We start from the raw sequence: 15,335 nt of genomic DNA, 5'->3' as shown, positions 1-15,335 counted from the left end.
GGGAAGAAGGAAATCCTTCCTTCCTTCTTTCCCACCCTTTAGGGACAATGACTGTCCCCATTTTAAGGTCGAGAGAGCCAAGGCAGGGGGAATCCCTAAGCTGCCCACTCCCCCTGAGTAGAGGCTGCCAGGGGAGGCTGCAGGCTCAGGGGCACAGACGGCAAGGGGCACAGCGGGACTGCATGGGCAGCTGCCTGGGCCGCAGGAGCTCACCTGGGAAGGTGGAGTAGGACACGAGGATGTCACTGGGGGTGGGCAAGCTTGACATGGCATCCAGCTGGTCCGAGGACCTTGTGCCCTCCTGGAAAGGGGCAGCGTCGGGCTCAGGGTCGCTGCTGGACCCCCTGTCTTCAGGGAAACTGAGGGTCACCTCAAAACCATGGTCCCTCTGCTCTGTGAGAGGCAGAAAGCAACACTACGTCACTGCGACCCACACACCACTGCAACACAGGGATTTTTTCCTAACAAGGAAGAAAGAGGCCTCACCATCAGTGTACCGAACACTCAAAGGAAAATTAACGCCAGCCCTTTAAATTTTCCAAATTAGGGGCTGGGAAGGTGGCTCAGTGGTAGAGCACTAGCCTTGCAAGCCTGCGGCCCTGGGTTCGATTCCTCAGCACCACATAAGCAAAAAGAAAAAAGCCGGAAGTGGCGCTGTGGCTCAAGGGGTAGAGCGCTAGCTTTGAGCTGAAGAGCTGAGGGACAGCGCCCAGGCCCAGAGTTCAGGACTGGACCCCCCAAAAAAAAAAAATTTCCAAATTAAAGAGGAAGGAACATTTCCTAACTCATCCTCCACAGACAGCATGATCTGGACAGACACTAAGACACTACAATAAAATACAGCTAAAAGTCTTTAAGAACATTCATGCAAAAATATGTCATCAACATTAGCACACAGCTGGGTGCCAGTGGCTCACATCTGTAATCCTAGTCAGGAGGCTGAGATCTGAGGATCACAGTTCAAAGCCGGACTGGGCAAAAATGTCCGTGAGACTTTTTTTGTTGGTGGTTATTGTTATGGGCTTGAACTTGGGGCCTGGGCACTGTCTCTGAGCTCTTTTTGCTAAAGGGTAGTAGTACTCTACCACTTAGAGCCACTGTGCCACTTCCAGTTTTCTTTTTTGTTTTTTTTTTGGTCTGGTCGTGGGGCCTGACCTCTGGGCCTGGGCGCTCTCCCTCAGTCCTTCAGCTCAAGACTACCACTTGAGCCACAGTGCCACTTCTGGCTTTTTTTTCCCTTGCTTATGTGGTGCTGAGGAATCGAACCTAGGGCCCCATGCATGCAAGGCAAGCACTCTACCACTGAGCCACCTTCCCAGCCCCACTTCCAGTTTTCTAGTAGTTAACTGGAGTTAAGAGTCTCATGGACTTTCCTGCCCAGGTTGGCTTCCAACCATGATCCTCAGATCTCAGCCTTCTGAGTAGCTAGAATTACAGGTATGAACCACTGGTATCTGGATCTGTGAGACACTTATCTCCAATGAACCAGCAAAATGTCAGAAGCAGAGGTATGGCTCAAGTGATAGAGATCTAGCCTTGGGTAAAAAAGCTAAACAAGAGCACAGGCCCAGAGTTCAATCTTCAGTACTGGCACAACACAGACAGACACACAGACACACTCAAGCACACAGAACTCATAGCACATGTAAAGGATCATGTATCCTGACCAAATGAGACTTTCTGGAATGAAGAATGGCTTGATATTTAAAAATTAACCAATTAACTTACCACATCAATAGAATGAAAGGGAAAAACTACATAACTGATGCAAAATAAAAAAACCATTTGACAAAAACAAAGGGAAGGAGAGTAGGCATATCACAGCTCAGGGCCATGCCTAAGTGGAAAGCAAGATCCTCTCCTAAAAACAGCCAGAGAAAAACAGGGCTGGAGGTGTAGATCAGCCTAGCAAATGTGAGGCCCTGAGTTCAAAATCTCCAGTCTCCCTCTCCCCAAAAATGTACTTAATAAAATTCAACAACCTTTCATGATTAACAACAAATACCTTAGGGCTGGGAAGGTGGCTCAGAGGTAGAATCTTGCCTTGCATGCATAAGGCCCTGGGTTCGATTCCTCAGCACCACATAAGTAGAAAAAGGCAGACGTGGCGCTATGGCTCAAGTGGTTGGGCACTAGCCTTGAGCTGAAGAGCTGAGGGACAGCGCCCAGGCCCAGAGTTTAGGCCCCAAAACCAACCAACCAACAAACAACAACAACAACAAAAAAAAACCTCAACAGGCCAAGAACAGAAGTAAAACTACCTCCATATAATAGGAACCACCAGTGAAAAATCTCCCGTAGACATTGCTCTCAATGGTGAAAGACCAAAAGCATTTCCTCCATAACCAGGGCACCTGAGTGCTTTGCACTTCAACATGGCACCACAAGTTCTAGCCACAGCAACTCGGCAAGAAAAGAAACACAAATCATCCAAATTGACAACTATCTCTGTTCACAGATGGTATGATCTGTGAGTATGTAAAAAAATCTTAAAGAAGCTGGGCGCCAGTGGCTCACATCTGTAATCCTAGCTACTCAGGAGGCTGAGATATAAGGATCAAGGTTCAAAGCCAGCCCGGGCAGGAAAGTCCCCAAGACTTCTATCTCCAATAAACCAGTCAGAAAACCAGAAGTGGTGCTGTGGCTCAAGTGGTAGAGCATTCACCTTGAGCTGAAGAGCTGAGGGACACATGCCCAGAGTTTAAGCCCCATGACTGACCAAAAAAAAAAATCCTAAAGATTACAGAAACAAAAACTGTTAGAATTGATCAAATACATAATCAAACTCACAAAATACCTTGAAAAGGAAATTATACCTATTCCATTTACAACCAGTATCAAAAAGTGGAAATACTTGGGAATCACCTTAACCATGGAGGTAAAAAAACATGTACAGGGCTGGGAAGGTGGCTCAGCGGTAGAGCGCTTGCCTTGCATGCCTGAGGCCCTGGGTTCTATTCCTCAGCACCACATAAGCAAAAAGAGAAAAGCCGGAAGTGGTGCTGTGGCTCAAGTGGTAGAGTGCTAGCCTTGAGCTGAAGAGCTGAGGGACAGCGCCCAGGCCCAGAGTTCAGGCCCCACGACCGGACCCAAAAACAAAAACAAAAAAAATGTACAACAAAAACTACAAGACAGTACTCAAAAAAATTAAACATACACATTATTTTTAAAAATGCATGCCATGACAGACTAGAAAACCTAATGCTAGAATGTCAACAGTACTCAATACAATTTATAGATTAAATGCAGTTTCTGTCAGCACTTCAGTACTTATTTGCAAAAATAAAAAATGCTATACTACAATTCAACTGGAATCTCAAGGGATTCCAAATAACCAAAACTATCTTGAATAAACACAAGAAAGCTGGAGAACTCATACTTCCAGAATTCAAACTGGCTACAAAGCTATGCTATTCAAAACCATGTGGTACTAGCATAAAGGTAGATGTGGAGACCACTAGCATAAAAGAACACCCCGAAATCAACTCACAAAAACAGTCACATGGTTTTTCACAGCCGGGTGCTGGTAGCTGGTAAGGTGCCTAGAACCCTAGCTATTCAGGAGGCTGAGATCTGAGGATCAAGGTTCAAAGCCAGCCCAGGTAAGAAAGCCCATGAGATTTTTATCTCCAATTTACCATCTGGGAAGTAATGCTGTGGCTCAAAGTGGTAGAGCAGCAGCCTTGAGCAAACAAAGCTCATGGACAGTGCCTAGGCCCTAAGTTCAAGTCCCACAACCTACCAAAAAATAAAATAAAATTTCATTATTTCCTAGGTGTATAAAACCCGCAGCCACTGTGATATAGTGAAATTGCTTTCTGCCTTCTCAGCATGAGCTCTACAATTCTAATTGAGTGGTAATCTGGCTTTGGCCCCTTGGATCATGCTTCACACCTGGTCACTGACCTGACACATCCGTTTCTAACTTTGAAACATGTTCTTCGGCCCTGGTGCTGCATTATCTCTTACCAAAGGAAGCATGTCTTGTTTTAAATTCTAACAGTGAGTTTCAAAATAGCAACACCATAGTCACCAAACCCAGAACAAGTTTTCTCATGTATGTGAACAGGACATCTGACCCCACACAGACCTAGGGCTATTTTGTGAGTGGATATGGTGCCACCATGTGGCCACAGTATTAAACACCAGATCACAGCATGAGGAGTAAAGCAGACTGAGCTCCAGATGAGGGGGATTCTTAATCCGCCTTGTCCAGCTTTGACATCAGGCTGCTCCAGGGAGTTACAATTTGCCTTGATTTCATGTGAGAGGGGACATTATTTCAAAGTTTCTCTTCGGCCCTGAGCATCCTCAGGAAGCTTAGTTCCTTGCTCCATTTTTCCATTTTGTTTTATTAAAAGGAGGTAATGGAGCCGGTGTGGTGGTATATGCCTATAGTCCTAGCACTTGCAAAGTGGCAGCAAGTTCGAGACCAGCCTGAGCTACACAGTGAAGCCCTAGCTCAAGTAACTCAGGACTGGGGATGTAGCTCAGTAGGAAAGCAATTACCTAGAGTATGTGAAAAACCCTGGATTCCATACTCAGCATTGCTAGAAAAAGTGAGGAGAGCCGGGCACTGGTGGCTCACATCTGTAATCCTAGCTACTCAGGAGGCTGAGATCTGAGGATCACGGTTCAAAGCCATCTCCAATAAACTACTGGAAAACCGGAAGTGTAGCTGTGGCTCAAGTGGCAGAACACTTGCCTTGAGCTGAAGAGCTGAGGGACACCCCCCAGGCCCAGAGTTCAAGCCCCACAATGACAAAAAGAAAAGAAAAAGTGAGGAAAAGCCAGGTACTCTGGTGGCTCACGCCAGTTACTCAGGAGGCTGAGATCTAAGGATCATGGTTCAAAAGCTGCAGGCATAAAAGTCTGTGAGGCTTTTTTTTTTTTTTTTTGGCCGATCATGGGGCTTGAAATCTGGGCCTGGGCGCTGTCCCTCAGCTCTTCAACTCAAGGCTAGCACTCTACCACTTGAGCCACAGTACCACTTCCAGTTTTCTGGTGGTTTATTGGAGATAAGAGTCTCACGGATGGGCTGGGAAGGTGGCTCAGTGGTAGAGCACTTGCCTTGCATGCATGAGGCCCTGGGTTCGATTCCTCAGCACCACATAAGCAAAAAAAAAAAAAGCCGGAAGTGGCGCTGTGGCTCAAGTGGTAGAGAGTGCTAGTCTTGAGCTGAAGAGCTGAGGGACAGCGCCCAGGCCCAGAGTTCAGGCCCACAACCCGACCCAAAAAAAAAAAAAAAAAAAAGAGTCTCACGGACTTTCCTGCCCAGGCTGGCTTTGAACCGTGATCCTCAGATTTCAGCCTCCTAAATAGAGTTCAGGCCCACGATCAGACCAAAAAAAAAAAAAAGAGTCTCACAGACTTTCCTGCCCAGGCTGGCTTTGAACCGTGATCCTCAGATTTCAGCCTCCTGAATATCTAGGATTACAGGCATGAGCCACCAGCACCCAGCCTGTGAGGCTCTTAACTCCAATTAACTACCAAAAAGTCACAAGTGGAGCTATGGCTCAAGTGACAGAGTTGTAGCCTTAAACAAAAAGCTCAGACAGTGCCCAGGCCCTGAGTTCAAGCCCTAGGACTGGCACAAAATCATCAAATCAGGAAAATGGGCCTTTGAAAATTCCAATAAATCCGTTCTTTAGTTTCTCCTTGCTGTTCTACTCCCTTTCTCCAGGTTGGTTTGAATGGGGTCTCAAGATGGCAGAGACTAGAGAGTGACATGGAAAACCAAGTGTTTCTCCATTTGACTTTTTCTACAGAAACTCCAAAGTTGTCTTTTGCCTATAATCTTAGCGACTCAGAAGGCTGAGATCAGAAAAATCATGGTTTGAGGCCAGCTCAAGCAGACAAATTCAAGAGACTCTATCTACAATGAACCAGCAAAATATCAGAAGCAGAAGTGTAGCTCTTGAAGCAGAAAGCCAGCCTTGAACAAAAAAGACAAGTGAGAGTATGAGGCCCCGAGTTCAAGCCCAAGAACTGGCATAAATGTATGTGCAGGCACAACACACACACACACACACTCTCTCTCTCTCTCTCTCTCTCTCTCTCTAAGATGAAGTTGGCAGAGGGGCCACCACATGACAGTGGTGTGAGTCAGTGGGTACAGGTGGGGGGGGGGGAGGATGGGACTTGGGAATTGAGGAGCTGCTTACCCCCACCGCAGGCCTGGATGAAGAAGAGCTTGGGCTTCCCGCCCAGGCCAGGGCAGTGGGTCCCATTAAAGATGTTCACAATCCTCTCCACAGACACAGAACGTCCATCTGTGCCATAAATGGCACCCGGGAACTGCAGGTGGCTGGCCTGGAAGCCCAACAAGCTGGGTTACACAACGAGACCTGGGACAGTAGCCACCCACCTGTCCAAAAGCATCATGGGAGCCAAGCTTTCAGAAGGCCCAGGGCAGTGCGAGCAGCAAAGCTCATCAGTGGCCAAGCCTGGAGAGGGCCCCAGCAGGAAAGGGCCCCGTACAGACACAGGGCAAGGGAAGTAGCTGACAACACCTGTGTGCAGAGTACTGAGAAACATCAGGATGAGAGCTCAGTGAGAAGACATGGCCTCTCCCACCTTGTCCTCTGCGGTGAAGCAGAGGGGCAGACAGTGCCTGAGAAAACAGCAGGAGGTGGACAGGACCTCAAAACCTCACCACGGATGTAAGGAGGGATGGCCTCCTGTGTGCCCTCCCAGGACAGCAGACCAGGGGAAAGGGAAGGGGGGAAGGGGAGAAGGGATGCAGGAGGGCAGGCTCCTACCTGACAGCCATGAGACAGGATGACCACCACACAGCAGTCCAGAGCACGATGGTCCCGCTGCGCCAGCTCTGTCAAGGCCTGGACCATTTGCTAGGAGGAGAGGCAGCAGTGGGGAGCACCCTAAGGCCTGCACAGCCACCCCCCCTCCCCCGCCACCACAAATACACTGCTCTCAGGGAAAGGAATGTGTCTGTGTATAGTGCTCATCTAATCCCAACAACCTTATCAGGGCAACTGAGGCACAGGAGGTCACATGGCAGGCAGCACAGAGCTAATCCTCACACTCTCCTTCGCTCATCTGATGCCTGAATCTGTAGCAACTGGGCCATATGCGCGCACACACACACACACACACACACACACACACACACACACACACACACACACACACACACACACACACACACACACACACACACACACACACACACACACACACACACACACACACACACACACACACACCTCTCTCTCTCTCTCTCTCTCCAGATGTAAAGATGAGGCTTTTTGGGGAGTCGGCCTGCTTTCGGGTCCCTTGGAGGCCTCGGGTCCCTTGGAGGCCTCGGCCCATTTGCCCACCATCCCCCAGGTGGGCAGGGACTGTACCTTGGCAGACAGGTCACACTTGACCTCCACAGAAAAGTGCAGCTGGTGGAAGCGGTGCTGCAGCTTCTCACAGTCCACGTTGGAGCCAGTGCGCAGGCTGAGCCTCGAGGCAGGGCAGAAGTTCACATTGTTGACAATGAGACAGTAGCCACATGGGTCTGCATCCATAACATACGCCTGTCCAAGCAGATATACTGTAAACAAGGGGTGGGGGAGTTCACTGCACTCCTCAGGAAGGCAGGCGAGTCCCTGGTCCTGGCCCTCTCCCACCAGAGTCTGGAAAGCTGGGGCAGGATGCAGAGGTCTGCCTCCCACTGTGGGTCCCAGCTAGATAGTGCTGGGTGAGTGCCAGCTGCCTGGCTTCTCTCTGGAGAGGGCTTGCTTCTGTCACAGCAGTCAGCAATGGGAGCCACTGGCTTAAAAATCTTAACAAGCCAAGCTAGGCACCAGTGGCTCAGGTCTGTAATCCTTGCTGCTCAAAAGGCTGAGATCTGAGGATCTCAGTTTGAAGCCAGGAAAGTCTATGGGACTCATCTCTATTTAGCCACCAAAAACCCCTAAGTGGAGTTGTGGCTCAACTAGTAGGGCGCTGGCCTGGAGTAAAAAGAAGCTCAGGAAGCTGAGTGCTGGTGGCTCAGCCAGCAAGCGAAGCTACTCAGGAGGCCAAAGCCAGACAAGCAGCAAAGTCTGTGAGACTCTCATCTCCAGTTAACCACCAGAAAACCAAAGTGGTAGAGTGCTAGCCTTGAACACAAGAGCTCAGGGACAGTGCCCAGGCCCCAAAATCAAGCCCCATGATCAAGGGGGAAAAAAAAAAAAAGCAACTCAAGGACAGTGTCCAGGCCCTGAGTTCAAGCCCCAGGATTGGCATGAAAGGAAGGAAGGAAGATAGGAAGGGAGGGTGGGTGGGAGGGCAAAAAGAGACAAAGACAAAAAAGACTGAGAGAGAGAACCTTACATGCCACACAGGCCAGCAGTTGTGGCCCAGGGCACAGGTGAGAAGCTCGTGGTGGGCTTGTCAGTCAGCAGGCTTGGCCAGGGTCTGCCTCCAGAGCATCTGGGTCTGGGGTCCATCTGTGCCATAAATGACACCCGGGAACTGCAGGTGGCTCCCCAGGCTCAGACCCTTGGGCTCCCTCACAAGGCACATTCTTGTTTGTGGCTCTTGGTACTTTCTATATTCCCTCTGACAGAGGGGGACCAGAGAAGGTGTGGTGTTGTCCCCTGGTGTCCCATCCAAGAATGGAGCATGGGTGACTTGGCGTGGGGTGGACAGCACAGCTGAGCCAATGCCCCTTGCCCACCCCGTAAGGTCTGACCCTGACCTTCCAGGTGAAGAAGGGTAAGGAGGAACCCATCTACACCAGCAAATACTGCACAGGGTCAGGGAGCCATGGAGGAGGAGCAGGGTTCCCTCACTTCCTACAGCTTCAGAGAAGGGACTGGGATAGAGAGGGACAAGCCCAGAGCCACTGGCCTCCCAACCACACAAAGACTCACCAAATCCGTGTTTCCCCGCAACCTCTCCTGAGCACCTGTCAATGCAGAGAAAGGGAAATGCAAATGTCAGGGTCCCCCTGGGAAAGACCAAAAGATTACAGCAACACCCCCCCCCAAAATGAGAGAGGCTCAGGACCTCAAGGACCGCAGGCTCTGCTGGTGGGAATCAGCAGCACAGCCCCATGGAGAATGGTCCAGAAATTTCCAACAACATTAAACACATACTCATCCTCTGAACTATGTCCGGACCTATTTCCAAGAGAAATGGATGCACCTGGAGATAGCCACGAAAAGAGCTGTTGAGATACTCACTGTGGCTGTGGTAGATGATTCATGTGGTAGAATGAATGCCCATCAAGTACTGAGTTCAAACCCAGTACTCCTGAGAGAAGGGAAGGGAAGAGGGAGGAAAACAGGAGGGGAACAGAGAGAGAAAGAGAGAGGAAGGAAGATGAAAGAAAGAGAGAAAGGAAGAAAGGAGACAGAAAGACAGGGAAGGGGGGCAGGTGCCTGTAATTCTCGCTACTCAGGAGGCTGAGATCTGAGGATCACAGTTCAAAGCCAGCCCAGGCAAGAAAGTCCATTAGACTCTTATCTCTAATAAACCACTAGAAAACTGGAAGTGGCGCTGTGGCTCTAAGTGGTAGAGTATTAGCCTTGAGCAAAAAAAGCTCAGAGACAGCTGAGTTCAAGCCCCATGACCAACAAAAAAGAAAGAGGAAGAAAGGATGGGAAGGAAGGAGAGGGAAAATAGGCTTATGTTTTTGAGCTATGCTCAAAAGCCCAAAAATGGGCCTATGCTGGGAACTAAGGCTGGTCATGGTGACTCACATCTGTAATCCCAGCACTCAAGAGGATTTTCAGTTCCAGTTCATTTCTGGAAGGCCCTGCTCTAATTAACTTCTGGTTAACTTCTGTAGTTAACTTCTGGTTGAACCCTTGGTTACCCACCAACCACTGTACCAAAACTCACAGACATCACGGAATCCTCCAGAAACAATGTCCACTGGCCTGGGTAGTTCTGGTCTGAGAACCTCTGGCCTACGCTGGGCTGGTGTGAGCTCCTCAGGTCCCAGCACCATGGGGGTGAGCTTTCCTTGGGCTGGCTGCCACAGATCCCGCTTTGTCACTCTTGGTTCCTCCGTTTTGCTCCCAGTAGGTGCCAGGACCACTGGCACCAGGGCCTCAGGGTCCCTTGACACTGCTTGCCGACTCGTTCGCAGGAACGAGGCCAGTGTGTCCTGGCCCGTGTCCTCTAAGCAGGAGATGAACAGGGGAAGGGCCTGCTTCCCTCGGGTCTCCAGATCTGTAACCAGCTGCCTGGCTTGGTCCCGCCGGGACCGGGAGCCTGCATGCTGTAGGGAGAGAAAGATCAGACCTTCCTTACCCAGCTACTTCTATGTGGCTCTCTCCTGCCTCGCTTCCCATCTAGCATGTTTCCACATGGGCAGAAACAGACCTGCAGGTACACTGAGCATGGGTCTGTCAGTCTCCCTGCACTGTACTTATCTATCCATGAGTATTTCAGGGCATCTACTACATGCCCAGCACTGTGCTCACAAAAATCTTGTAGCAAACAGGGCCGTGAGTCCTATGTCCAGCACAAGAAGGAAAAGGAAAAAAAAGGGAGGAGGAAAGACTAGATTTTAATTACTCCCGAAACCCATGAGGAAACACCAGTTTGAAGAAGAAAGTGACAGAGATCTGCCTCAAAAAAAAAAAAAAAAGAAAAAGAAACATGGTCCCAGCAAGGGGGAGGACAATGGACAGGAGGCAGCCATGGCCACGTCAGGAGGCAGAGCGAGAATGACAAGACAGAATGCAGAGAACGTGGGCACTGACTGTGTGCCCAGGAGGTGGACAAATGGACAGGGGTGCAAACCATCAGAATATTGGGGCCACTGAGGAAGATGGAGCAGAAAGAAGCACCCAGTTGTCTGCTGCCTGTTCCTAGAAAGCCAGCTCTGGCAAACTGCAGGCTCCATAGATTTCCTATGCAGCTGCTCCAGAACTTTCCCTGAAGACAGAGATGCTCTGAACTGAGGCTCTACAATGTGGTCACTGGCAGCCAGATGTGGCTACGGAGCATGTGGGCGCATGAAGGAAATAAAAATTTTCATTTTACTTCACTTTTTTTTTTTTTTTGGTTTGGGGGATTGAACTCAACATCTACCATAAGTTTACTTAAGTCTATTGTTTAACCTCATCTCCATTCATTTTTGTCCTATTTTTTTCACATTGAGTCTCACATTTTTGCCCAAATTGGCCTTCAAATGTGAACCATTTCCATAGCCATTCCTGGCTTGTTAACTTTTTGCCTCAGCTAGCCTTAAACTGAAATCGTCCCAATGTCTACCATTACAGGATTCCGTCACCCTGACCAACATACTTTGTTAGAAGCTTCAGGCACAGCTCAAACAGTAGTATGCATGTCTAGCATTCATAAAGCCCTGAAATCAAACCTCAGTTCTGTCAAAAACAAACAAACAAACAAAAAAACCTGAGGGGCTGGGAAGGTGGCTCAGTGGTAGAGTGCTTGTCTTGCATGCATGAGGCCCTGGGTTCCTCAGCACCACATAAGCAGAAAAAGCTGGAAGTGGTGCTGTGGCTCAACTGGTAGAGCACTAGCCTTGAGCTAAAGAGCTGAGGGGCAGTGCCCAGGCCCAGATTTCAGGCTCCATGACCGACAAAAATAAATAAATAAATAAACAAATATTAAAAATCTGACTCTGTTGCTAACATTTTTTTTTTTTTTTTGGTCTTGGGGCTTGAACCTCAGGTCCTAGACTCTGTCTCTGAGCCTCTTTACACTCAAGGCTATAGTGCTCTACCACTTGAGCCACAGCACCACTTCCAGCTTTCTCTGAGTAGTTTTTTGGATATAAGAGTCTCACAAACTTTTCTGCCCCTGCTGGCTTCCAACCTCAATCCTCAGACCTCAGCCTCCTGAGTAGTTAGCATTATAGGCATGAGCCACCAGGGCCAGGTTGTTGCTAACATTTTAAGTCAGAGAAGGAAACAAGGAAACCAAGATTTCCAGCCTCTTTTCAAGTGTGAAATATCTGCTAACACTGGGAGGACTGGTGAAGGGAACCGGGCAGGGAAGTCCATTACAGCACCCAGAGCGTGAGGACTGTGAACCCTTGGAATGGACTTCAGGGATTACCGTCCAAGTCACTTCCACTCCACCACACAGAGGGCATTCCTGACTCCTTTATTATTAATCACTTCATTGTGCCAGGCCACTCATGGGTGGGTGGGTGGGTGGATGGATGGATGGAGGGAGGGATGGAGAAGGTGGAGCCCCCAGGGCAACGCGGGGGCCTTCAGCCTGCTCCTCAGGGTAGGTCTGTGTCCTCACAGACCTGTGGGGTGCTAGGACAAAGATCTTAGAGTGCTTTATTTATATATATATATATATATACACACATATATATATAAAGATATATATATCTTTTATCTTTATATGTATATCTTTATATATATATATCCTTATATATCTATATATCTTTATATATATATAAAGATATATAGACACATAAATATATATCTATATATCTTCACAAGGGTCGGTCAGGGTGGTGGCTCTCGTCCGTAAAACCAGCTACTCCCAAAGACCAGAAAGCTCTCCATTAGAGTCCAACCTAGGCAAAGTTAGCGAGACCCCTGTGCCACACCACGGTTCCCCAAAAGGAGTGAGTAGGGATCATGAAGCGCCGGAAAGGGGGGTGGCAAAGGCTGTGGCAATCGCCGCGGTCCCCACCCTCAGCCAAGAAGTCTGCGCGCAGCGCGGGAGGCCGGGGAGCGGGGATGGGGGGCGGGGCAGAGGGAGACCGCGCGGGAGTCGGGGAGCGGGGACGGTGGGGGAGTGCGGAGGGAGGCCGCGCGGGAGCCGGGGAGCGGGGACGGTGGGAGAGTGAAGAGAGAGGCCGTGCGGGAGCCGGGGAGCGGGGATGGGGGGCGGGGCAGAGGGAGACCGCGCGGGAGTCGGGGAGCGGGGACGGTGGGGGAGTGCGGAGGGAGGCCGCGCGGGAGCCGGGGAGCGGGGACGGTGGGAGAGTGAAGAGAGAGGCCGCGCGGGAGCCGGGGAGCGGGGATGGGGGGTGCGGAGGGAGGCCGCGCGGGAGCCGGGGAGCGGGGATGGGGGGGCAGAGGGAGGCCTCGCGGGAGGTAGGGGAGCGGGGATGGGGGGGCAGAGGAAGGCGGCGCGGGAGGTCGGGGAGCGGGGATGGGGGGCGGGGCAGAGGGAGACCGCGCGGGAGTCGGGGAGCGGGGACGGTGGGGGAGTGCGGAGGGAGGCCGCGCGGGAGCCGGGGAGCGGGGACGGTGGGGGTGCGGAGGGAGGCCGCGCGGGAGCCGGGGAGCGGGGATGGGGGGTGCGGAGGGAGGCCGCGCCGGAGGCCGGGAAGCGGGGATGGGGGGGCAGAGGGAGGCCTCGCGGGAGGTAGGGGAGCGGGGATGGGGGGGCAGAGGAAGGCCGCGCGGGAGGTCGGGGAGCGGGGATGGGGGGGCAGAGGAAGGCCGCGCGGGAGGTCGGGGAGCGGGACGGTGGGGGAGCGGGGATGGGAGAGCGGAAGGAGGCCGACGGGAGCGGGGGTCCGGGGGAAGAGGCCGCGCGGAGCCGGGCGCACCTGGATGTCCTCGATCATGTCGGGCGTGAAGAGCTCGCGATTCAGCAAGGCGTCCCAGAGCGAGGCCACCTGCAGCTCGCCCACCAGGCGCACCCGGCACCGCCGAAGGAGCCTCCGGTCCGCGTCGTCCATGGCCTGCAGGCGGATGGGCCCGGAATTCCGTCCGCTTCCGGATCTTGGGCCCGCCCCTCCCGTTCCTCAGGTTCCGCCTCAAGCCCCACGCCCACCCGGCGACACTGCCCCAGGTCCCTTCCGCACCACCCGGGGGCCCCGGTCCCTCCCTGAGACCCCAGGAACTGTGCGGCCCTGCCACGGCTCTCCTCCGGCCCGCCTCAGGACCCTGCCCGCTGCTTTGCCCCCTCGCCCAGGAAGAGCCTGCAGGACACGCCCCTTCCCAGTGCCCCACCCCCTCGCCCTGGAAGAGCCTGCAGGACACGCCCCTTCCACTGCCCCACCCCCTCGCCTTGGAGGAGCCTGCAGGACACGCCCCTCCCACTACCCCACCCCCACGCCTTGGAGGAGCCTGCAGGACACGCCCCTTCCACTGCCCCGCCCCCTCGCCTTGGAGGAGCCCGCAGGACACGCCCCTCACACTGCCCCGCCCCCTCGCCTTGGAGGAGCCCGCAGGACACGCCCCTCACACTGCCCCGCCCCCTCGCCTTGGAGGAGCCTGCAGGACACGCCCCTCACACTGCCCCGCCCCCTCGCCCTGGGGGAGCCCGCAGGACACGCCCCCTCCCACTACCCCGCCCCCTCGCCCTGGCGGAGCCCGCAGGACACGCCCCTCACACTACCCCGCCCCCTCGCCTTGGATGAGCCCGCAGGACACGCCCCTCACACTGCCCCGCCCCCTCGCCTTGGAGGAGCCTGCAGGACACGCCCCTCACACTGCCCCGCCCCCTCGCCCTGGGGGAGCCCGCAGGACACTCTCGGGTCACTACCTCCCTTTCCCGGGAGGAACCTGCAGGACCTGGTGTCGTTTTCCCGTCCTTCCTCGCCCTCCTCCCCAGCTCAGATCAGGCTCCTGGTCCCTCCCTTAATCCCACCCCTTTCCCGAGCACAGCTTTGCATTTGTGCTTTCTCTTCCTGGCCCGGACACACGCCGCCTCTACCTTTACCGGGACTCCGGGGTCACACTACCAACAGGAGAAAGTTATGCCTAGACCCTTCGCGTGTTCCGACTCATTTCAACCTCCGCGAACCCCACATAGAAGTCTCCCTCCCTCCTGAATAAACTGCAGAGAGAAGAAAAAAAAAAAAAAAAGAAGTCTCCCTCCCTCCCTGGTACTGTGATCTAGACTCAGTTTCCTCTATGAACCCAACCTACAGTAGTCTAAAGTTGCTCTCCCCTCTGCCACCCTAGCACCCCCCAAAAGGAAAAGAACGGACAAAAATCTAGTCCTCTAAACTCAAGTTTTGCTCAGCTCGTTTTCAAAAATAATTGTTCCTGTTTATTAAGTTTTAAGTTCCGGCTATTGTGGTGAGCCATTCTTCGTAGCTTTTCATTTATTCCTGCTACCAAGGAAGTCATCTTTTCTCTGCCAGATATGGAAACTGGCTCGGGTCACAAGTGAAAACAGCCAGAGAGATTCAAACTAAAACTTGACTACCTATCCCTAACCACCTTAGAATAGGCCAAAAGACAAACTTACCATAAATTAAAAGACCTTAATTTGTCTCATGGTTCTAAGAATCAAGGAACACTTCATTCCATAAAATAGAATGAAAGTCCCTTGAGCTGAGCAGACAGGTTGATTTTTATAGACACAAGGCTAAAGCAGGAAAACAAAAGTGGATTGTTTATTTCAAAGTTAACTTTCCTGGAAAGTGTAACTAA

At 51.9% G+C, this 15,335-nt stretch overlaps 1 protein-coding gene across 2 annotated transcripts in view; it reads right to left on the bottom strand.

Moving 5' to 3' along the window:
• Positions 1–13,852, bottom strand: part of LOC138814823 (caspase-9-like) — a 17,378-nt gene extending 3,526 nt beyond the window's left edge. For both annotated transcript variants that reach the window (XM_070003906.1, XM_070003907.1), the window contains exons 1-7: positions 13,499–13,852; positions 9,841–10,222; positions 8,868–8,902; positions 7,368–7,544; positions 6,762–6,851; positions 6,165–6,312; positions 214–393 (exon numbers count right to left, since the gene is read on the bottom strand). In XM_070003906.1, coding sequence (XP_069860007.1) covers positions 214–393; positions 6,165–6,312; positions 6,762–6,851; positions 7,368–7,544; positions 8,868–8,902; positions 9,841–10,222; positions 13,499–13,630 — 1,144 coding nt within the window. In that variant the 5' untranslated portion in view covers positions 13,631–13,852. The remainder of the gene's footprint in view (positions 1–213; positions 394–6,164; positions 6,313–6,761; positions 6,852–7,367; positions 7,545–8,867; positions 8,903–9,840; positions 10,223–13,498) is intronic.
• Between the last annotated feature and the right edge of the window lie 1,483 nt (positions 13,853–15,335).

Source organism: Dipodomys merriami, unplaced genomic scaffold (assembly GCF_024711535.1).
Source record: "Dipodomys merriami isolate MVZ:Mamm:240054 unplaced genomic scaffold, mDipMer1.0.p SCAF_613, whole genome shotgun sequence".
Classification (NCBI taxonomy): domain Eukaryota; kingdom Metazoa; phylum Chordata; class Mammalia; order Rodentia; family Heteromyidae; genus Dipodomys; species Dipodomys merriami.
This window is presented reverse-complemented; position numbering and strand designations above follow the sequence as displayed.